A 23,756-nucleotide genomic window follows, 5' to 3' on the forward strand; every position below is an offset into this window, starting at 1 on the left:
ATCAAAATATATCAAAAATTGTGTGTTTCATGCCAGTACTCCCAGTCCACAAACACTCTAAAGCCACAAGAGTCAAACTCACATTTGTATTTTGTTTAAAACATAGCCAAACTAGTTTCTGCATCTTTTCAACATCTCTTGTCAAAACAGAAGAAATAAACTTGACTGTTTCCTTGTGCTGTATGTCTAGGGCAGGGGTAAGCAACCCGCAGCTCCAGAGCCACATGTGACTCTTTCTGCCCTGTACAGTGGCTCCCTGTAGATTTTTTAATATTGTAATTTTCATGCATCTTTCTTCTCAGCCTAAAGTGATTTTACATTCTCTGATTGTAAAAATAGGTAGCCTATACACAACTAAAAATATTCTTTTACATTTCGTCAACTAAAATGCCATCATATGTCTATGACCTGACACCTTTTACTCTAAATTTTGGAAATGGTAGTAAGTGAAAACGCACAAGGAAGATAACGTTAATGTTTCAGAGGCTACGCTACAGTAGGCTAACGTTAGCCATTAGCAACTGGATGTTGTGTTGTCATATATAACGTTATAGCCTCTGTTACATTAAAGGCAAACTAAAAATAACTGTCCAGCAGAAACTCTGTGACCATCTCGTCCCTTTTTAGCTCAGGATGAAGCTGCAGCAGTCTTCGCCATCGCTCAAAAGCAGAGCCGATGTTGACCCGAGTTTTGGCTCTTGCAGCATCGAGCTCTCTCTTAGTGTTAGCTTTTTCTGCAACATTCTTTCTTTGCCAAATGACTTCCCTGTTGGAGCGGTTGGAGGTGGTAATGTCAGTGGTTACGTCAGTCGAAGGCCTCCACGTGAGGAAGACATACAGGACGCTCGGCCAATTGGTCGGAGTTTTCTTCGAACCATATGAGAATGGTATAATTATTAGTTTTTATGGTGGAATTCATTTACATTTTAGTGTACCTTCAGCTTATTAATAGCATTTTAACCTAAACAAAGAAAGACGTAACATTTCCAGGAAGGTCAGTGTCGCTTTAATAGCACATGGACAGATTTGCTTACTTTCACCGCCAATGCTGCAAAGTTAATGTAGCAAATAATCAAGAATAGCCGTCTGCAGAGAAACCACCTTGTGGGAAAATACATTATTAAACTCTCATTTGGAGCCATCAATAATGCTGATAGGCTAATTTAGATACCTTCATAATAAGGCTCAAATATGCTTTGCGGCTCTATACAAATTTTTTCCCCCTTTTTTTATTGGCCAAAAATGGCTCTTTGGATAGTAAAGGTTGCTGACCCCTGGTCTGGGGACAGGGCCGTTGGTTTGATTATGGCCTAATGCACCAAGAGATATTAAAGGGATTTGCTACCATGGTGTAAACAGTATTGCAAATCTACAGTATATTGTCTCATGGTACACTATATATTGCTATATTGTTGTATTAGTTTTATTTATTGTCTGACTTAGGACGTAAGATGCTGCCGTGCCACATGGACTCAGTAGGGATGCACCAATCCAACTTTTCAAAACTGAGTACTAATACCACTGCCCTTTTTTACCCTAATCTAAAATACATACCACACTGTAAGGAAAGACTCATTTCTATGGGAGATAACACAAAGCAAGGGATTACTGTCGCTCTAAAAACTGAGTCTGTGGCCGGCTGTGACTAAATAAATGTAAGTGATTGCGGAAACACTGAATTTTGTAATGATGCTGATAAAAATCTGTGTTTTATCTGGGGTGTGTAATGCTTTGGCTGATAGCTGATCCACTTAGTATTGGCTTAGATTAACTAAACTAAACTAAACATGAGGGTTAAAGAGCATAGTTGTAGAAAAAAAAACAGAAGACTTGATTATCTTTTCTGCTGGGAGTTTAAAATAGCTCCAAACATTTGGTGATAATGACCAAATTGTTTTGTTAAGACCTGGACAGTTTAACATTCCTCTACTCTCTACCTTGGAGCGATGGACTAAATCAGGGGAATGTTGATGACTCTACAGTGTTAATGAGGCAAAACACACTCTAACGTGCCCCATTAACAACCTGCAGTGAATGACTCTCCCTCCGCTCCCCTCTCTACCGTTTGACCTAGTATTAGCAACAAAACTCCTGTCTTTCAGCGCCTGTTATCAGGCCGTGGTACTCCGGTCTGTTAGCTTTAGCTAAAACAGCTAGCCAACCATATAAACACAGACATCATGTGGTAACAGATAAAATAACAGAGAGAGCTGACCTACGAATGATACACACAGTAGTCACTGCAAAGGGAGCGCTGTATATTCAGTGTTCCTGCAGACATGTGCGAGCGTCCTCAGCTGGCTTTCATTTGTACATAAGGGCAGAGACATGCAGGCTGGCACACATGCTTGTTAATGTGTCAATTGGTTTAATGGTTTACAGAGTGCATACCAGATTAATTTAACTTTGTTTAGAGCCAGGGGCAGAAAATCTTCAGCTGGAATGTTTGGTGCCCTGCAGTATAAACCGCTCTCTACTGCTGCACTTTTATGGCGTCTCCAAATGGTTAAGTACCCCAAATGTTTCAGCTCTGCTGTTAGCCAAACAAATCCAAAACACAGACGCCTAAAAGACACTTAAATACCCCGATCAGATAACGCAACTCCTCGCAAGCATTTCTCTCAATTTAAAATTTTACTGTTGTATTTATGAGCCCTAAAGATGCATGCTTTGTCTGCTTTTTAAATCTTTTGTCTCCTGATTTTTAATGCGATTCTTCTTTTTTATGTGTGTGTCTGTGTATACAGGCTAGCTATAAATTGAATTTGTGTTGTTTTGGTTGATGTAACACTGGCATGGGCAGAACAAGAAAGGAAAAGTTATAGTTCAATAAAAAGAGCTGACTTTCCTTCAGGCAGACGCGGTGAAGCTGCCGTCAAGTAAAAGAAAACAAGTTGCCAAAGTAAAACACAGTTAGTGAGTATAAACAACATTGGCAGAGTATGTGACAATGGGCCCCTGGGCACCAATATTCAAAAGGCCCCACCGCCTCTCCTACATAAGAGCAAGACACAAAGACTTTGTACTGGCTTTACCTCTTTTTGTTGCTGTTTTATGTGTCTCTTTGAGGTCATTTTGTGTCTCCTTGATGTATATTTTTCTCATTGTTTTGTCTTTTTGTAGTTACTTTGTGTGTCTCTATAGTTCCTTTGCATATCTTTGTTGACATTCTGTGTTTATTTGAAGGTAAATTTGTGATTCTGACATAAATTTGTGTCTTTTTTTGTTCATATTGTGTCTTTTTGTAGTCATTTTGTGTTTCTTTGACATACAATTGAGTCCTTTTTGTTCATTTTGTATCTTTTTGTTGTCATTTTGTGTTTTTCACATATAATTGAGTCTTTTTTGTTCATTTTGTATCTTTCTGTAGTCATTTTGCACCTGTGTGATGTATATATTTGTGTATTTTTGTAGTCATTTTGTGTTTCTTTGACATATATTTGTCTTTTTTTGTTCATTTTGTGTCATTTACAGTCATTTTGTGCCTTTGTGATATATATATATTTATGTCTTCTATGTTCATTTTATGTCTTTTTGTAGTCATTTTATGTTTCTTTGACATTCATTTGTGTCTTTTTTGTTCATTTTGTGTTTCTTTGTAGTTCCTTTGCATCTCTTTGTGGTCATTTTGAGTCTCTTCCTGGTTGATACGTGTTAATTTGAGTGACATTTTTGCGGGTAAAGGACAGGGGTGCCCTGGCACTTTGAGCCCCTTGGCCTGTACCCAAGAGGCCCGTTCAGTAATCCATCTGTGATTATCAAAATACCAGCTGTTTGACATGCTTCGCAGCCTGATATTGGATGCTTTATTACAAAAAGAATAGTTCAGCATTTTGGGCAATACATTAATTCACTTTCTTGCTGAGATTTAGATGAGAAGATCAATATCACTCTCATGTGTGTACAGTGAATATGAAGCTACAGCCAGCAGCTGGTTAGCTTAGCTTAGCATAAAGACTGGAAACAGCTGTCCTGGCTCTGTCCTACAAGCACCTCTAAAGCCCCCTGATTAACACTTTCTATCTTGTTTGTTTAATCTTTAAAAAAAAAAAAAAAGCTGACAAGACCTAAGAGGGTTATGTGCTGGATTATTTCTCAGAGCAGTGACTTCCTGAAGTTTGGTTGTCAACACAAAGTTGCCAGGTGGAGACCCCAGGAAGGTAGTTCCCCTCGTTCCCAGTCCTCAAACAAACCGCTGCTGGCTCCAGCTTCATATTAACTGTATTTATCTAACTCCTGGCAAGACAGCAAATACTTGTATTTCCTAAAATGTCAAACAACAGTCTGTTTCCCCCCCAACAACAGGTCACGCAGACTGTGATGATGATGTCATGTGAGACACAAACGCTGAAACTGCTCGACAGATAGTAAATAATGAAATAATTCTTGGGAAGCGATGACAGCAGCCACAGTGATTGATGATAATAGTACATCTGTTTCACAGATTTAATCCCTGGAACGCCTCAAACAAAACTTCTATGGTCCCGGAAAGAGACAGTCACTCATTCTGTGTTATTGCTCCCCTCAAACAACATGGGACCACTAGATTTATATTTATTTCACTTTACAAAACATGATACCAAACATAAAACTCCAGCTTGTGGGGATTTCTTTGACTTATGTAATAATAAATTGAACATGTTGGGGTTTTTGGAGTGTTTGTCAGAAAAAAACAAGCAATCTTAAGTCATTACATTGAGTATGAGACCAAATAATCAGTCAATAAGAAACTGCAGATTAATTGACACTGATCTTATTAACAGATAATATCTCATGCCCCCTTTCAGATACGGTCATAAACTTGTTCTCCAGGAGCTAAAGAGGTAATTATTAACTTTTTGTGAAAACCAACATGTAGAAATATCTTATCTTGATGATGCATAGCTTTGGTGAAGGTATTATTTGCTCTACTGGGTGCATTCAGGAGCTGTTGTGTTTCTGCTCTTGGCTGCCCAGAGGTCACCTGTCAGTCACACAATGCATGCAGGAATGTGAGGTTTACTTTAAACTTGAATTATTGCAGATAGATTCTGTTGTTGCTCAATTATGGTGGCTTTCACAGCTTGTTTTCTGGTGTTGCTGCTTCTGGAAATGCACAGGTGTCAGTTAAATATTTTGTCAGTGAGCCAGCAGCCAAACAAAAATCCTGAATAACTACTCAAATTATTGTTATTCTGTTGATGATGGATCTGATTTTGATTCTCAGTCTGCACTGTACTGTCCAGTGGTTGTTTATTATTTGACCTTAATGCGCAGCCCGAGGCTGAAAGTTTGGCTGTGGCGCTGGAGGCATGGCAGTGTGGCTAAGCTACTGAAAACACAAGTCCACAGCTGTCCAAACAGTAGCTGCCGCTGCCTCGGTTGGCCTTGGAGCACCGCGTCCACTGCCCTTACATACATAAAACTCCGGCCAGGTCCTGACCAACAGCCTGGCTCTTACTTAGTATTCTTCACCACAAATCATAAACATTTACTGAATCCTCTATTTTGTCCACTTCTGATCATTCCCTGCTCGGAGCTGTATTGGTTCTGGACCACTAAACAAAAGCTTGACCTGAACCCGAACAGATGCCTTTTCATAGCTGCTGGTGCAGCATCTGGCTGCACAAATACAACCCAAGTGGACCAAAGCGAACTGGAGAAACAGAACACACTGCCACAGGGCTGCAGGCAGATCGAAATCTTTGCAACTCTCTCAAAGAGAATTACCGCCTTGTGATCGTACGCCTCCGCGAACCAGTGATTTTGCAGTTTAAATCCATGTCTGTCTAGACTCATATGAAGCCACGACAGTCAACAATGCTTTAAATATGGATGTTACTGGAAATAAGCTACATATTTTAAAACATGGATGCTTCAAACAAATCTTCAACCCTGCAGCACCGCAGATCTATACAATCAGCACCGTTTCAAGATGGACACCCAAGATTAGTGTCACCAATTCAGTATCTGACCAAATGTCTCCCTCTCTAATCCTGAGGTATGACGCTGTTTAACCTCCAGAAAAGTGTTTCTGCAGAACATTATGATGTCACAGTGAAGTTGACCTTTGACCTTTTGAATATAAAATGTCATTGCTTTATCATTTTATCCTACTAGATATTTTTGTGAAATTTTGTCACAATTAGCATATAAATACTTGAGTTATTGCAAAAAGCATGTTTTTTGAAGTCACAGTAACCTTTGACAAACAAAATCTATGCAGTTCATTGCTGAGTCAATGTGGACATTTATGCCAAAATTGAAGTAATTCTCCAAAGGCCTTCTGCAGGTATGACAGTCACAAGAATTAGATGGACAGATGGTTCCCCTGCACGGAAGCGCTTAAACCTCTTAAATGCATTAATTGGATTTTGCATATTTAATTCATTTAATTAGGTGTGTTATTATGTCCTCTGCAAGTTTTATTTAAATGGAGCAGTATTTTTTTTAATACTTCATTACAATATTTTTTCAGTTCATTTAATGTTTTTATGCTTTTTGTGTAAATTAAAGCTTCATACATCGACCAACCATGCACAATTACACAAATAAAGAAAGTGTGTGTGTGTGTGTGTGTGTGTGTGTGTGTGTGTGTGTGTGTAATTCCTACCTGTCTAAAACAGTATTTTATTTTGTGTATTCTGCTGTTAGGAAATAAACTGTTCCATTTCTCAAATTGGTCTCTACCTGCGAAAGTTAATTTCTCCATCTCAAGAATCTGTTCTATTGTTGTTATCCAAGAATTTAGTTTGGGTGTGACTGGATGTTTCCATGTTCCTGACACCTGCTTCATGGCTGCCACACACAGTATGTTAAAAAGGTACACTTCATTCTGTTGAATCTGCCCACATTAATTCACCCCAAATATGTTTTCTGTCTGTAAAGGTTCTTTTAAATCAAATATGAATGGTATTATTTTCTTAACCTCGTCCCAACACGGCTTTAACACTGGGCAGAGGAAAATGGTTTGAGTATAGTTTGCTATTACCCCTCCACATCCTCTCCAGCAGTTAGTCCCCGCTGAGGTTAAAATGACGCAGTAATTTGAAGGAAATTTGTCTGAACATGAACTACATATAAACTCACAAAACAAAAAAAAGCTGTCATGGAGCTTTGCCTCTATTTTTTTTTGCTATAATTAGTACCAGATTACACAGTTCTTTCAGGGAAACTTCCTGGGAAATGATTAGGAAACAGATCTATAAAATAAAGTGTGAGATGGTAATAAAAGATAAAACGGACTGTGAGAAGCAGTTGCAAGCTCATAAGTCGGCTGTTGAAATCACTGTTTTATTTCAACATAAGATCTAAATTCAGTTTCAAAGCCCCCTCGACACGATTACCATGATTACAGCTCTGATGGAGCAATATTGAATTTATTATCTGTTTAGAAAAGTGGTTCCCAACTGGTTCAGCTATGTGATCCAGATTTCTCCTTAGTCATTAGTTCAAGGTCTGCGCAGTTTAATATATTCAGTGTCATATTTGTATTTGAACATGTCATTGAACTAGTTTTCTGTCTCTGTCAAGTCCATTAGTCAGTCACTCTACAGCAAGAAACAGCAATTGAAAATAAAAGTTTTAAGCTGTAAATTCACTGTACTTCAAAACAGAGTGTGTTTATTACAAACTTGACATGTTTGCGAGTCACTTGTGGTCCATTTAAAAAGGACCCATGACCCCCTTTTGGACCTCGACCCACCAATAGGGAACCACTGATTTAATACATTTTAAATCTTAAATCTAAAAACACTGGGATCAGCCTAAAAAAATGTAAAGTTTTTAACTGCCTGCTGTTTTCTGATATAAAGTATTCAATTAAGGTGTAACACATTATGACTCAGTACTGAAGGTAAGTTAAGGGGTTTACCAATAAAGTGACTGTATTGTTTCTGTTTTTCAGATACTTCCTGATCAGTTTCAGTAAAATGTTTAGTTGAAGATGCAGCATGCCTTTAATAATAGTGACTTTTATAGATTTCTTCGAGTTCTGCACCATACTGACCAATTAATGAAGGTAAGGAATGTGGATAATATGATACTAAAAGTCTTCTTTGAGGCTAATGTTTTGAACTCAAATAAAAAAAACATCTCAAAACTTTATAGGGGGCTGCAATTACCGAAATATAACCCACTGTATATAAAACAATAATGGGAAAAGGAAGGAAACCTGGGTATAACAGAGGAGGAATGGGAGGAGTTATGTGACCTACAGTGGAAAGCTACAAGTTCAGCATCATGGAGAGAGTTTTGTTGAAAAAACCTCATTAGGATCTTTATTATATCAGTTCAACAGAGTCACTGTTCATCAACTGTTCAAACTGCTGGAGACAATGTGGGTGCCCCGCTGCCAAACATTATCACATATTCTGGTCTGGTCCATCATTAATTCCTTGCTGGCAAGAGGTTCATTCAGTTTTGCAAAAAGTGGACATTCCATTTAAACTAGAGACTTCGAGACTAGATATTCGGGCTCCTTGCCATTGGACAATGTTACCTCTCATTAAAGATATCTATTTCAGATTCTAAGTGCTGCTAGTAGGAAAGCCATTACTAGAAAGTGGCTGAAGCCAGCAATACCTACAGCTGATGATTGGAGTGACGTTATATATGACGTCTTTAGGATGGAAAGGATTACTTTTTCTATTAGACTGCAACAAGACAAATTTTTCAAAAGATGGGAAAATTGGATGGTGTACATTAAACCAGTTTGTTCTTCATTTGTTTACAGCAAATTTATGTCCGCCTTGTGTTATTTTATTTTATTTATTTTCTGGGTTTTTTTACCCCGCTCCCCTTTTAGTTAATCATTTATCTTTATTTTTTCTATATGTTAATATATTTTTTCTTTATATTTCATATTGTTATTTTAGCATTCTGGTTCTATATATTCTCTCCTTTTGTGTATTAGTTTTTCTGTGTTCTGTGTGTGTGTTCATTTATTTACATGTACTTTATCGGCCCATTTTGGCCTCTGTATTACACACTGTAACAAACTTTTATGTTACTTTCTGCTGTAACTGTCCTACCGAAGGCCTGGAATGAGGTCTATAATCCCTTTGAGTATGATTAAGCTGTCTGACTGGACCCTGAAATAAGTAAATAAAAAGAGAATCTAAAAAAAAAAGAAAAAGAAAGTTTGATCCAGTCAGAGGTATTTTTGTTGTCTCTGATCTACTAGTCATTAGTTACTACAGGAAATTGATCACAGCATCACACTAATATTCACAAGCATGCTTTGGTCTTTGATAAGCCTGATTCCTCTGAACGCACCATTCATCTGCAGAGAGATAATAATACTGGAAACACTGATTTTTAGTAAAATCAACTGTGCAATCAATTATTCAAAAGAGTTCTTTGAATATTTGCTGAACAAGAACGCCTATAATTGCATCATGCTTTTTATGCTTTACAAACAATCTTCGCTGTGTATTTGCAAACTGAAACAATATGCAAAGGAAGGTCATCCATGCTCCCGAGGCTGATGGGTAATTACTCCCAAATGAGTTTGGGGAAAAGAGGCGAGGCCTTTCGTGTCCTCCAGGGTTTCCCCTCTAATTTCAGTATCTTTGAAACACATGTTCATATAGTTTGTAACTGAAAGGGATCCAAACATTCAGGCGTCATTATGGAGAAATCTTTTGTATTTCCTCCACATTCTTCTCTTGGGGTTTCTCACTGAAACGAATACAGAGCATCCTATCAACAGTATCTCGCTCTCTCAGACAGGGAATATGTCCTGACTGTGACGGATGACCACACTCGGCTGCTTGTGTCTCTCTGTTTTGCCTATCGATGTCCCCGATCCTCTGTCACATCATCCCCCCTTTACCGCCAGCGTCACGCCTCACTCTGTCTGTGACTGCTGCTCAAGTGTCATAAAAGAGACCACTGGGGGATTACAGGCTGGTGTGAGCAGAATATTAACAGATGTGACATTTTAATATGGCATTTCAGAGCAAGAACACACACAACAATAAAAGTCAAAACAAATTAGATTTGTAAGTAAAAACATTTCAAATGGCATCTGATGAGGATCACACAGTCGTTAGTATAAGTCAGAATTATGAGCATGAGTATGTGTGAGGGGAATATAAGACAAAATATGTGCCAACCTTCATGTGTCCCAGAATGTTCTTGAGCACTTGGACCTCCTCGTCATTACTCGGGGTTATCCTGAAGACTTGATCACTGCAAAAACAACACAGCTCTTCTAAGTTTCAGGTTCAAAGCGCCTCAAAGGGGTTTTAACGACACTAAAATTCACCGTATCAGGGCTTGGATCCATTTTCGCTAAGTGCCCATCATTTCAAAAACATCTGGGCAACGGAGTCACAGGTAATGCTACCTGCTTTTGTGCTGATTGAAGGTGACACTTCTAATAACAGATGTTTGATGGTGAAATGGGTGGTTCCTCCTTTAGAGTGCTATAGATGACAGGGTCAAAGCCCAGTCAAACAATCTGTGTGAGACATCATTAAAGGATTATATTTCATCGTTTTCAGCTCTGCAGGTAGCACCTGGAACTATTCTTTGGCGGATACAGTAGCAACAGCAGCTGTTTCACATTTCATACTGTAAATACATCAATCATATACTGATATATGCTGCAGATAGATGTGAAAAACACCTGAACATATGAACGAGTACAGTTGAATGATTTGTTTGACATTGCAACAGGACATCCGTTGGAAATCAGGCTGTTCTTATACACTGTTCCTATGTTTTCCTACAAAAAGCAATGCCCCAAAAGTCGTACATATCCCACGCAGTCATGAGCAAGTAATTTGTGCCTAACCCACGTATTGTGGAACCCTGCAAACATGTGACCAGTGCACTGATGGAACAAAAAGGAGGGGGTCCCAAGTGGGCAAGTAAGAAGGCAGTTTGGAGCAGCGGATGTGTCAGAAAACACAGGACTTTCCCCACGAGACTGGTGGTCCGAACCGTGTGAACTTAGAGTAAACCCTGAGTCATTTTATGATACGTCATCACCATGTTTGCCTTCCCTAAACCTACCACACTAACTTTAGTTGCCAAAACCTAACTTCTGTAACTCTACATTAAGGATGTAATGGTCATTCGTGTGATGAAAATTTGTAACATATCATATGAACCATTGTCTGTGCATTTTCGTAGGGTATCGTACAAACAATGCTATGAGGATACATTGATGAAACACTCAAAACGACCTGCTGTATATCAGTTGCTCAACCCATGTTACGTTAAATTTATCAAGCAAACTTTGTTTTTGTCATACGTCTCCACAAGTGAACGAAGAATCCAAAAATGGAGAAGATTCTTGATGAATGTTTAACAACAGCAAAACTATATCAAAACATACATTTACAGACTCACACAATTTGTGCAGCATAATCCAAGTCTCATTTACCCCAGTCAAATGCTCAGTACTTCCCAAACAGACAGACCTTTCTGATGGGGAGCTTAACTGTAATTGAAACATATCTTTGCTCTCTTCAAACTCCATTTACAAAAACAGTGATTTTACCTCATAGAACACAAGAGCTGGTGCTCCATGGCTGCCTCAATCAGAACATGGATACATTTCACTTTTGGTTCAGCTCCCTGTCAAAAAGGGCTATCTGTTTGGGGGCTACTGAGCATACAGCTGGATAAACTTGGATTATACTGTATGAGTTGTGTGAGACTTTGTAAATGGATGGACATGGACCCCTTTGACCTTAATTCACCAAGAGGGTTCTCTGTTTTTGGATTCTTCGTTCACCAGAGGCAAGTTTTCATCATGAATTTAATGTATCAAAGGGAAGTAATTGATATTCAAATGATGGTTTCGGTGGTGAAATACTTCTTTAATGTTTGTTTTGGGGGGGGGTTTAACACAGAAAAGAAATCATTAGTGAATACAACACTGTCATTTGAAGTCCGAGACACAGCTAAAAGGTGTTTGGTTGATTCAAACCACAGACAACAACCATTCATGTTTATTTTGTCAGACAAGGTGGGGCTTAAAAAAAGCTGTGCTGCATTTAAACATCTGTGGTCAGATTAAAAAAACACTGGTGCACTTTCTGAGTTTAGTACTTCATTCAATTTTGTTAACTGAGAATCAAGGAGAACATTATGTTAATCAGCTGCAGAAAAAGTTAATTAATTTGTTAGAAAATACATTAGTGAAATGAGGGAAAATTAAATATAAAAATCATGATAGACTAATAATATTATTCACATATTGGTCTTGGCAGATGACTGAAACAACCACGAAAGAAAATAGAGAACCTTGAAAGCCTCTCTAACTCAATCTGCAAACCACATCTTTTATGATAAAACAAAGATGCTCTTTATCCTCATCATGAATCTTTCACAGTGTTGCTCTCACTCTGCAGATCACAGTTCCTGGGGTTGACCTTAAAGCTAACACACCGCCAATAATTCATTAATTACAGACTCCGCGTCTGCCCAGATACCTGTCTGTCTGCCAGGTAGTATATCTGTCCACTTTGATGTCTCATGTTTTTTTAAACCTCTTTCTTTCTCTCCGTGTCTTCCTCTCTCATGTTTCGCTTCTTTCAAAGAGCTTTTTTTTTTACAATGTGTCACACAGGAAGTTGGGCCCCTTAAACAAAGGTGGCAGTCGGCCACTCTGAGGTTTTGATGAACAAAAGGGGTCCGGGTGTCCCATGTGAGTGGCCACCCCATTTCAGTGACCGCAACACAGTGTCCAAAAACAACCTGTTTCCATGGCAACAGTGAGGATAGAAGATGAACTTCAAAGTGTGCAGGCCAGTAGGTTTTGGAGGTGAGAACATTGTTTGGGAAACTGAATCTAGACCGATCTCAAACCTCAAAAAACAACTTGTACTATAAAATATCCTCTCTGAAACCTCAGAGAATACGTGTTTCCACATCTTCAATCGGTTCTCACTGGTCTAAGCTGGTAAGACCTGTGTTTTTTGTTTCCACCAGTGCATTCAGCACCATGTACACACACACACACACACACACACACACACACACACACACACACACACACATACAGAGTCTCCAAGTAACTAAAGTGGCACCCCAGAGCTCTACTGTGGTCCAAATTGAACCATTCGTTCATCTTGTTGTGATTCTCAAAGATGACATGCTGTTTTTGTTACAGTGTTGGCCTGGCAAAGGCCTTTTGCTTTGAATCTACCAGCTGCAGGGCTCTCGGAGCTAAAGCTGTCTTTAAGTTGACAGTGTGTTGATTCCCACAGCAGTACTCTCTCCGGGATGGAAGCAATTTGTTTTAAACCGAGGAGTTGACTCTCAGCAGTGTTTTGATAGTGTAATATATTGCAGCCATCAATTCTCCATGTTCAATATGTACAGTAAAGAAGCTCGGTACATGGATGGTATGAGGTTTTTTTTGACAATTACAGTCTTCTTTTTAGACTTTAAAGGCTCATAGTAGAGCCACCACATCTTTGATTTCTGAGTGAAACAGGGCCCCTCTATAGAAACGCATGTTAGGACTTTTTGCGTTAAACTAAAGGTGGCAGCAACTTTTGGAGCATATCCAAAATATATGTTGTTTGAGACAGACGAGAAGGGGGTTTCCAGCACAGTTGGTCGCCCTCTGCTTCTGCTAAATTGTATCAGAAGCTCTTTTGAAAAACAGACCATAAAGCCTGACATGCCCCATGATGCCTTCTGCCAAAATACTATATGTGTCCACCTCCAGGTGGTCCCATAGGAGACCATCTATTAGGCTACCAGCTACTTTCAGGGTCTTCTTGGGGAGGTGTATGACCCACATTCAGCCTCATAACCATGCAGACAGACTAGTTTGCCAGGACTTTTGACAAAAGTGACTGTTATGACAAATTTGTTCTCTCTTGTGATTATGGAAGCACATGGCTACATGGAGAGGGCTGGGAGTTGCTGCCATCTTACAGCTATAATTTCTGAAATGAATACTTTGAGCAGTTTGACAGGCCACTGTAGCTGCAAGCATCCCCTGTGTCCTCTGTGCCTATCATGAGCAGTCTGAATGCCTCTCTGCAGCACAGCCGTATCCAAATGCCATCAGACAACAAGATCAGTCTAGAGGAAACTAAAAACATTATATTATGTCTAACAGGAGAGATGTCCCGAAACGATGAAGTGAGAATAAAGACTTTATTTGTTTTTCCTCTCCTCTCTCAACCTCAGATAAAGCCCGTCTCTTGGTGTGTAGTCTCTGCAGAAAACTTGTGATAGTGCGCTTTTCCTGCAGGATGAGAGGCTCTGGTGAGCCCCACAAATGAATGGGGGTCTTTACTCACCCTGCGTAGCGGTTGTTGTAGAGATAGGCACCGACGGGACATAGCACGTTACTGCAGATTATCACACACGCCAGCAAAACGGAGGCGCGAAATGCGCTCTTATGATCCAGTACCATCCTTGGCCAGCAGATCAAAGACGGAAGACACCGACTGGGCTACTTTGCAGGATGCACGCCAACTTATCAGAGAAGAAATGAAACTCAGAGGACACAGTCCAGTCGCACCATCAGCTAAAGTCACTTTTTGGTCGCGGTGCGCGCTCCCGTGGATGTCCCTCTGACACAGAAGGTGCAAAAGGTGCGAAGGTCGGTCATCTGGCACAGGGGGAAGCATTTACCACCTCTTTGAAGCTGTGGAGGGAATTGCAGAGTAGCAGCTCTTTTTAAAATGAGGAGGACCTGAGTCACGTGGGCCGGTGTCGGCGAAGTTGGTAACTGGATCCCTGATGACTGGTGCGCACTGTGTGCTGGGGGGATGTTCCACAGTGAGCCGGGAACACATGGACACATTCACCAAATATGATTTTTTAATGGAAGATAATGTGTCTCTTAACATTTTAAGTGATGCAGAGGCTTTTGTGTACTGTATCAAGTGACTCATCTTTATCACTTGAGAACAACAGGCTCATTCTTCCAGAGCGCTCAGCTCAGGTCCTTTGAAGAAGACACTCTGCTCTTTCCTTGTTTAGATAAAACTGTCAAATGTGCTGTGTTGTCCACTGGAACATCTCCATACAACTCATCAGTGGTGGACGAAGCGCTGACATATTCTACTTTAAGTAAAAGTGGCAATGTAAAAATGCAGAAATACTCTATTACAAATAAAAGCCCTGCATTCAAAATTTTACTTCAGCAGTAACTTCTGTGCTTTTCAACCTGCATCTTATTTTCCCATGTTTTTGTCATGGACAGGCTCAAATTAATATTCAGAGTGTCACTGTTATGGAAAGGACAATACAGAGATAAACCTCTTTGTTAAAAATGTGTTTTCTGTTTTCACATCTAACTGGGTGGATTTAGAATTTATGTCAAACAAACCAGAGTTGGTGATTGTTGGAACAGTGGAAAGATGAACCAAGACTGTGTTTTATGATTTAATTTAATTTTGCATCTTGTGGGTTTGACAACACTCACAAAAAGAATCTACTGGTTTAACTTAAAAAAAAATCAAGGTAACAATTTGCATTCATCTTTTTAAGTAGCAGTAATCTGACAAACTAATTTAGTTTAGTACAACCAACATGATTTGCTTTAACCTCAAAAAACTTTACTAAGTTGAACCAACTTAATATTTATCCAAAAGTTGTAGCAATATAGTGGTCAAATTATTTTATTTAAGATAGTCCAATTTATTTATTTGAACTCCATCTTACTGAAAAAAATGTCAAACATGTTTCTGATTATGACCAGCTTCTTAAAATGTTGACTGACTGAAATGCATTAATGAAACAAATGTAATTTTTTTTACACTAAAAACTTCTTTATCGCAAACCCCATTCTGGTTAAACAAAAAGGATCTTATTCTTTAACAAAAAATATTGATCTCTGTAGGGATTCTTCCCATAATGTTTTGAGATACTTGTTATTTTTTCATTGGTATTCTCTTGTTTACAATCCTATTCTTGGCCTATTTCCAGCATATTTATGTCTGTGCATTTAGCAAAAAAAATGAAATGACTGTGCTTTCTGTTCGCAGAACATGCTTTCATTGTCTATCCCTAGGGTATATACAGAGTTTGTCAAACAAGCATTTATACATGCAGCTCCTTATATGTGGAATCTTCTGCAGAAGGACTAAAAATTGCACTCATTGGTTCCTCTCAGCCATTTCAAAGCACAGGATTTTTGTATGCAATCATCTATATGCCAATATCTTGCTGGTCTTTGTAATCATGCGTAGTTGCATTTGTGGTTCATTTATCGCATATATTGATATACTTTTTGGCTTTTTTTGTGCTAATTTCATTTTTTGTTTTATGTTGCTTGTTTTAAAGCTGTATATTTTTATTACACTATGTTGTCTGTCTATAATGAATGTTGCTGCCTGTCTTGGCCAGGACACTCTTGAAAAAGAGATTTTTAATCTCAAGAGATTTTTCTAGTTAAATAAAGTTAAATAAATAAAATAAGTGGTGGTGCAGCTACTAGCTACAGCGGTCTCACTCAGTACTGGACAATTAGTCACTTAGACACAGAAACATGGGAAAATGGGGCCCATGTTGAAAAATACTGGAGTTACCCTTTAAGTAAAAGTATGAAAGTATCCATCCATCTATCCATTTTCATCCTCTTATCCATCAAGCAAAGCACCCCAAATGTCCCTCCCCTCGTGACATTTTCCAAAAGTATTTGCATCAAAATATACATAAACCACCAAAAGTAAATGTACTCATTATGCAGAGTGGCCCATCTCAGAATAATTTATATCATATCATTGGATTAAAATTACAACTACATAAATGTGTTCATCTCTCTAATGTTGCAGCTGGTAAAGGTGGAGCTCATTTTAATTTATTTATATACTGGTGGATAGCTTGTGAGTTTCGCTCTGCAGATTACTGAAGTCTTATCTATAGCTACATCATCATTTATTTGTTGATTTTTTTGTATGATCTGAATATGCAGAGTAACTGAAGTTATCAAATAAATGTAGAGTAAAAAACACAATATATACCTCTGAGAAGTATAACTTACATTATAGCTGTCATCTGCATGTGGGTAATGTACAGTATATCTAATGTATTTTTGTTATATTGACACTAAGAACAGCATCATATCCCAGTGAGCATCCTATAAAGACTGCATCATGTTGTCCACCTTGATCAGTAGAAAGGAAATGTATGCCCCACATGGACAGGAAATACATAATAAATCCAGAAAAAAAACAGCAAGGGAGTATTGTTCATTCAGACATTAAGAGCCCATTGAGTTCCTGAATCCTCAGCTTCCTGTTCACTTACACTTCTATACCTCACAGCCTGAGTGATAACCAGCAACCAGCTCTGTCAGTGCCTTGGCCCCGCTCCACCAGGAATCCCTCTGCTGAGCTTTAGGTGGCTCTCCCTGTTATTCCAGGCTTTTCGTGCCTCCGTTTGATCCTCTACTTATCACCCAACACAGTGATTAAATGTCTAAGTCAACTACCAGCCTTTTCCTTTTGTGATTGCATGGCAGCAGCACATTTTTCACATGCTTTGCTCCAGTGTCAACAGTGCGCCACCTGTTTTACACCCAATTACTGTACAACAGAACCCAAACACTCCCCACTCCCTCCAAAGCCTCTCATACAAACACACATAGACATTAGGACAGGGGTGCTGTTTTGACAACACCAACTAATGCACAGGAGATGTAGAGAAGTAGAATTATTATACAGTTGAGATAATGGTATTTAGAGAACACAGATGCTCAAATCAGCATAGCAATAACTAGCCTGATAACTTAAGGATGGAGTTTAAGCAGCAGTGAGCTCATATTCTCCAGCATTTAGTCTTAAACTCAGGATGGGCTGAAAGATTTATTGATGAAACAAACTTGAAGCTGATACCATGATGGCTTTGAGATAAAATGCTCTTTGTGTGCTTGCTGTGATTTAAGACATCATACCCATACACCATATAAATCCACCGAGTCTTCTTTCACTTGTTGACATAATAGAGTCAAGATTTTAAGCGTTTCCAGCCATTTGCCATAGCTGTTCTAAAAACAGACTCAAAGTGGAAACAGACAACTTTTCACCCCCTGGTGTTCCCAAGTGCGATCATTGTCGGCGCCACTGTCGCAAACACAGCCGCATAGTTTTCCTCAGAGCCTCATTTTTTACAGTTAATTCAGTTTTTCCCATGAACTGTGTAAAATTACGGATGTAGCTAACATGATGTCACCAACTGGATTGTGGACTTCCGTTTCGAAGCCTCGAGATTGGCATTTTGGACATTGCCATCTCGTTCTTTGGAGCTGTGGAGGAGTGATGGGTGGATCTGACTCACATACTGTAGCAATGCTCATAGACAGCCTGCTGTAAAGTTAGGCATTTTAACATGGGGGTCTGGGGGGATTGACTCACCTCAGGAGTCAGCCTCAAGTGGCTTTTAGAGGAACTGCAGCTTTTGGCACTTCCACGTTGGCTTCATTTTTGCCCCTGCAGATTGTCACTCACATATTTGTTTTTCTGTCAGCGACCTCACCCTCCTTGGATGCTCTCAAATCAAAATTGAAGGAAGTGAAAGGATCTCAAATGAAATCTGGAAATAGTCCATTGCAATGATCCACACAGCTTCCACACGTGTCAGACATACATTGATCCAATTTTAAATATTTCACAGACTGTATCTGTCCAGGACTAGGCTTGCCCAACTCTTTCCACAATTTGAACCAACCTGTCAACAGTGCAACCAAGACCCAGCAACCCTTAATCATACATTCTGGGCTTGTCCACAATTTTGGGCTATGATCTTCGTACCAGATAACAAGGCCATATACCAAGTCTGGCAGTTTTTGGCATTGCTCTTAGAGATCTGAATCTCTCTTGAGCTGAGGTCCACACTGTTGCTTTTTCGTTGCTTTTAGCAAGACAGCCTTTTTTCTTGGGCATAATTTTCCTGAGGTTACCACCTGATTGTTCCACCATCCGGCCATTCTGCTGCTGGGGATAGTAACTGCAAACTTACACTGATATTCTTTGGTAACTTGGGATAGCTATAGAAAGCTACCATGGAAAACAAAAGGGCTATCCTTCCTGTTTTGTTTGTGCAACGGTTGATGCACGTCCTTTGTGCTGTCAATCGAGCCTTGATTTTTTTCAGGACATCATATCAGACCACAACAGACATAATTGCATGGTAAAAATTAGGCTTTTAAGGAACCAGTCTAGACACAGATGGTGTTGTTATTCTATACCCGCTACACTGTGCAATCAAAATTTACTTTATCATGATGAGTTAAAGCAAAAAACTTGTATTTTTCCACTTTAATACTGTTTTATCGCCTTCATGACCTTTCCTATACATTCATTCATTCATTTTCTATAACCGCTTATCCTGTCAGGGGTCGTGGATGGAGCCTATCCCAGCTGACATTGGGTGAGAGGCAGGGTACACCCTGGACAGGTCACCAGACTATCACAGGGCTGACACATAGAGACAGACAACCATTCACACTCACATTCACACCTACGGACAATTTAGAGTCACCAATTAACCTGCATGTCTTTGGACTGTGGGAGGAAGCTGGAGTACCTGGAGAAAACCCACGCTGACACAAGGAGAACATGCAAACTCTGCACAGAAGGGCTCCTACACATCTGTGAGAATCAGACATGATTTAGAACTGACATGTTTCAGAAGTCCACTACAGAATACAAAGCATTATTTCTGCTTGGTCTCAGCTTTAAAGCATGCTTAAATCTAGTGTTGATAATACTTTATATGCAGCACTGCTCAGCCTAAAATCCCAAATAAGCCTATTTGGATTTCTGTAAGTGGAGTTTAAGAGGGAATACGACCATTACGGGATCTACAACATGAACCCAACTGTAAGTATTGTCACTATGTGGAATAACGTAGTATACATTTCTTTCGCTTTCTATTTGTTTATAAATAGCCTATATAACAAATGTTTTCTTTTTTGGTGTAATAACAATGCTTTGTGGCCATTTCTGTATTTCATCACCTTCATCAAATGTACAAGCCCATGAGAAGGGTCACACCTTCTTTTTGTACATATTGGGACTTAATAAAGTCAGATAAACAGAAAAAAAGATAATGATTTTACATCATTTTTACAAATACAGCAGTGGGACCCCAAACAAAGAGGAGGAACAACAACAACAACAAACTGAAGGGTGAAATCACATTAGTTTCTTATTTACTCAGCATCTGTGAAGAGCACTTTATAGGAACATTAAAGAGGACTCAGAGAGTGAATCCATTTCTGGTTTAAACACCGTGAAAATCCACCTCCTTATTGGAAAATGTCATCAAAACTTAAATTGAATATCCCAGGGTTTAAAGAGGGGGTTACTGACAGAGCTGTTTTTCAAAAATAACATAAACTCAGAAAGTGTTTTTGAGCACCGCGACAGCTGCACACAGAAGCATATTCATAAAATGCTTGCTTTGCGTTCCATGTATATCATGTTCAGGGATTTGTGGGGAGAGTGAAAACGCTTGCATGTAAAGGCTGTTACTTTGGCTGGTCATTTAAGCATGGCGCGTTGGGCACGGAGACGTAGGTTGAGGGCAACGCCGGCAGTCAGTGTGATGTTGTCTGTGTTGTTTTTAACACACAGGAACGCAGACCTGGCCGTGTGGCACTGCTTTGGGCTGTGGTCTGTGGGAAGGTGCAGAACCAAGCATCTCTCTTAGAGCTAACGCTGTACAATCTTAGAAGGGCACCGAGCTCCAGTAAATCACCATGTTGCTCTGTGAGCCTCAAACTGTGCCGAGGGGTGTGAATGAGCCCTTTGATAAGCATGCAGTCTGAGAGTGGGGCTCGCACTGGTTGTGGTGGTGATGGGGGGGGGGGCTCTGGTCAGTCTGTGGGGCTAACTGCAGCTCTTTGTGATGCCTTTAGGGCCTCTGCAGGATCTAAGAGGTCCAAGCTGACCCTGAGCAGGGCTGTGAGTGCACATCTATGACCTTTTGACCCTGAGGGAGAAGTGAAGAAAAGGAGTAGAGGGGGTTAAAGATGGTGCATAGTCTAGGAGGCAGCACAAAGTGGACCATTTAGCAGTCACTCTCACAATGAATGGAGAGTTGGGGGACGATAATATCAGTGACAAGAACTTACATTTGCAATTATTCATCCTTGTGAGATAAGACATGAGTTACACTAAGCTTTGCTCAGATGTCTGCAGCCTACAGACTGATTACAGAGCACAAAAACAGTGATGTTGGGAATGAGAGGCAAAATGAAAAAGGGAACAAAGGGGTCAGATCGTAGTGCTAAGAGAAGAACATCAAGGAGTTACCATGCTATTATCATATGTCAGTGATTAGATTAACAACCTTTCTGGCTTTTTGGCCCTTTAAACCAATCTGATTACAGATTAAAATCCTTTACAACAACGATAAAGTGCTGGCTTAAAGCAAACCAGAGTTGTAGCATATGTATTGCATAGTGGTGTGTCTGTTGTAGTAGATGTATTGTGGTACATGTACTGTGGTGTGTTGTGGTGTGTGTATTTTGGTTTATGCCTTTTATTGTGCCTTCCATGGATATATTGTATAGTAGTTTATGATATTTTAAACTGTGTATTTTATTTTATTTTATTTTATTTTATTTATTTATTTATTTTTACAACATTTTAGGTCTACATGTAAAAACCCAGCTTGGGACAATAATTGAAAATTAGTAAGAGCTATAAACTCTCTATGAAACATGTCTGTCCCATACTCTGTATTGGAGCTATGTTAAATTGCATCGTCCCTATCAAATAAAATAAAATAAAATAAAATAAAATAGAAATAAATAAATAAAACAAAATAAAATAAAATAAAACAAAACAAAATTAATTAAAAAATAAATTAAATATATGTAAAATAAATAAAATAATATAAAATAAGAATGAAATAAAACAATTATATTTTATATAATTTATTATATAAAATATTTATTTTAATAATTTAACAGGTCAAAAGAAGTAAAACTGTTTTCAAGAAATGATAAGTGAAGACTAATGCAAAATAACATTGTATTACAGTCACAAGTGTTAATTTATGGAGCAACTGTATTGAAGAAATGAAAACATGTTAAATAGTGAACAAATTTAAACAAATTTCTAAAAACTTATTGAACTGATATGAGATGGATGATTAGAGAGGGGGACTAGCATCGTAAGACAGGGTACAGGATATGTAGGTTGTTTTTCTTGTTTGTTTCATTCTGATTGATTTGTTCTTGTTTTGTTTGTCTTTATTTTCCTTCGATTGATTAAATCAAGGTGTGTATGGTGAACTCTGGGGTGGTAAGTTGAAATATTAATGTTTATCACTGAGTTTATTGATAAGACATATAAAAAAGGGTAGGACTTAATAAGTACTCACCTCTTCTTTTTGGACATAATGTTGTATAATGAATATGTTTGCTTGGTATTATTGTTTTGCTTTCTTACTTATACTTAAACATTTTTGAAATAACATCTAATCTGATCTAAAAAATAAAAAAAGAAGAACCTCTGAAAAAGCATAAAGTAACACATTCTAAATGGTATAATGGTGTTTTTTTCCCCTATCCAATCTTGCAGCCCTTCAGATTTATCTTGCAAGCAGTTCAATAGTCCCATACCCCCTTATAAATATAGTGGAGGAAAAGGTGTAGGGTTTGGAGGCTTTATATAAAGTTTAATTACAGCACAAGACCAAACATGAGGTACAAACAAGGTACAAAGGAGAGAGTGTGTAACTTAGCTTTAGTGCACACACTGGGGAGAGCTGGGAATTGAATTTGCTAAATACTGAAGGTGCAATAAAAGTCTAAAGTGTTTTACATAGACAAGAACAAATACAACACAAATTGTATATACAAACTTGAATTTAGTCAAGTCATCCCCATTTAGTTAAATTGCTAAGTCTGCCTTTAGTCCTTTCAGTGGATTCTGAAGAACAAGATATAAAACCTAGGACAAAGTTGTTGTTTTTTTAAAGAAATATTCTTCTACATTGCATAAAGATGGTGCCTAAATTCTGAAATGTCGACATTATGAAACTGAGAGAGCAGTAAATTGAGGTATTTTTCACTTTGAATCAGAGTAAAACAATATTAAACTATTTTTTTACAGAAGCAAATCAGTGAAAACTTTAATCTCTTTCTATACAATTGATTATACACAGTGGTGCCCTATGTGCCTGGGCCAAATCGATCACCTCTTATCAGGGGGAAGCCTTGTTATTTTTACCACAGCATCTCAATATCATGCCGGGAATCACATAATACTACTTATTACCAGATTTTGATTAATAGCTGCAGGGCTGTAAGTAATATCTCTGCTAAAAGGGGGGCATCGCTGCTTTATATTCACATCAGTCGCTCAGGAAACAGAAACTTGGCAGAAAGAGGAGAAAAACAGGTGAGCTACAAAACCTAAAGACTAATATATACATTAGCAACATGCCACGACTTTATTAAAGCACTTATCTTGACGGCCTGTTGCGCAGAGCTGCAACATGAACCAGTACAAATTAACCACAATGCAGAGATTGTTACCTACTACAACCTGAAGCTGGGCATGAATGGCCTTTTTGTACTACACATTCGCCCATTCAAGGCTGTAGTTCTGCCATTAAATAACACAGAATGACTTTTCTTGGCAAATGAGTTGTTTCTTTTTCTTAACTGGTATATGGAGCTGTTGTACGGGCATTACAAATCTGCCAGGAAAGGGTTTTATCTGATTGATAAGTGTAAAGATATATGTGTTTCCTGTGCTGCAGCCTGGTCTGAGAGAGGGTGAAAGTCAGACTACTTACAGTAATAAACCCTCCTCAGCTCCTCCTTACATACT

The 23,756-nt window shown here is 38.8% G+C and overlaps 1 protein-coding gene across 4 annotated transcripts in view; it reads right to left on the bottom strand.

Moving 5' to 3' along the window:
* Positions 1-14,624, bottom strand: part of cpa6 (carboxypeptidase A6) — a 29,252-nt gene extending 14,628 nt beyond the window's left edge. For all 4 annotated transcript variants that reach the window (XR_007448261.1, XR_007448260.1, XR_007448259.1 and 1 more), the window contains exons 1-2: positions 14,256-14,624; positions 10,098-10,173 (exon numbers count right to left, since the gene is read on the bottom strand). Coding sequence is in view for 1 of the 4 variants with exons in the window: in XM_049565257.1 (XP_049421214.1) it covers positions 10,098-10,173; positions 14,256-14,371 (192 nt within the window). In the remaining 3 variants the exon portion in view is untranslated. The remainder of the gene's footprint in view (positions 1-10,097; positions 10,174-14,255) is intronic.
* Between the last annotated feature and the right edge of the window lie 9,132 nt (positions 14,625-23,756).

Source organism: Epinephelus fuscoguttatus, linkage group LG21 (genome assembly GCF_011397635.1).
Source record: "Epinephelus fuscoguttatus linkage group LG21, E.fuscoguttatus.final_Chr_v1".
NCBI lineage: Eukaryota > Metazoa > Chordata > Actinopteri > Perciformes > Serranidae > Epinephelus > Epinephelus fuscoguttatus.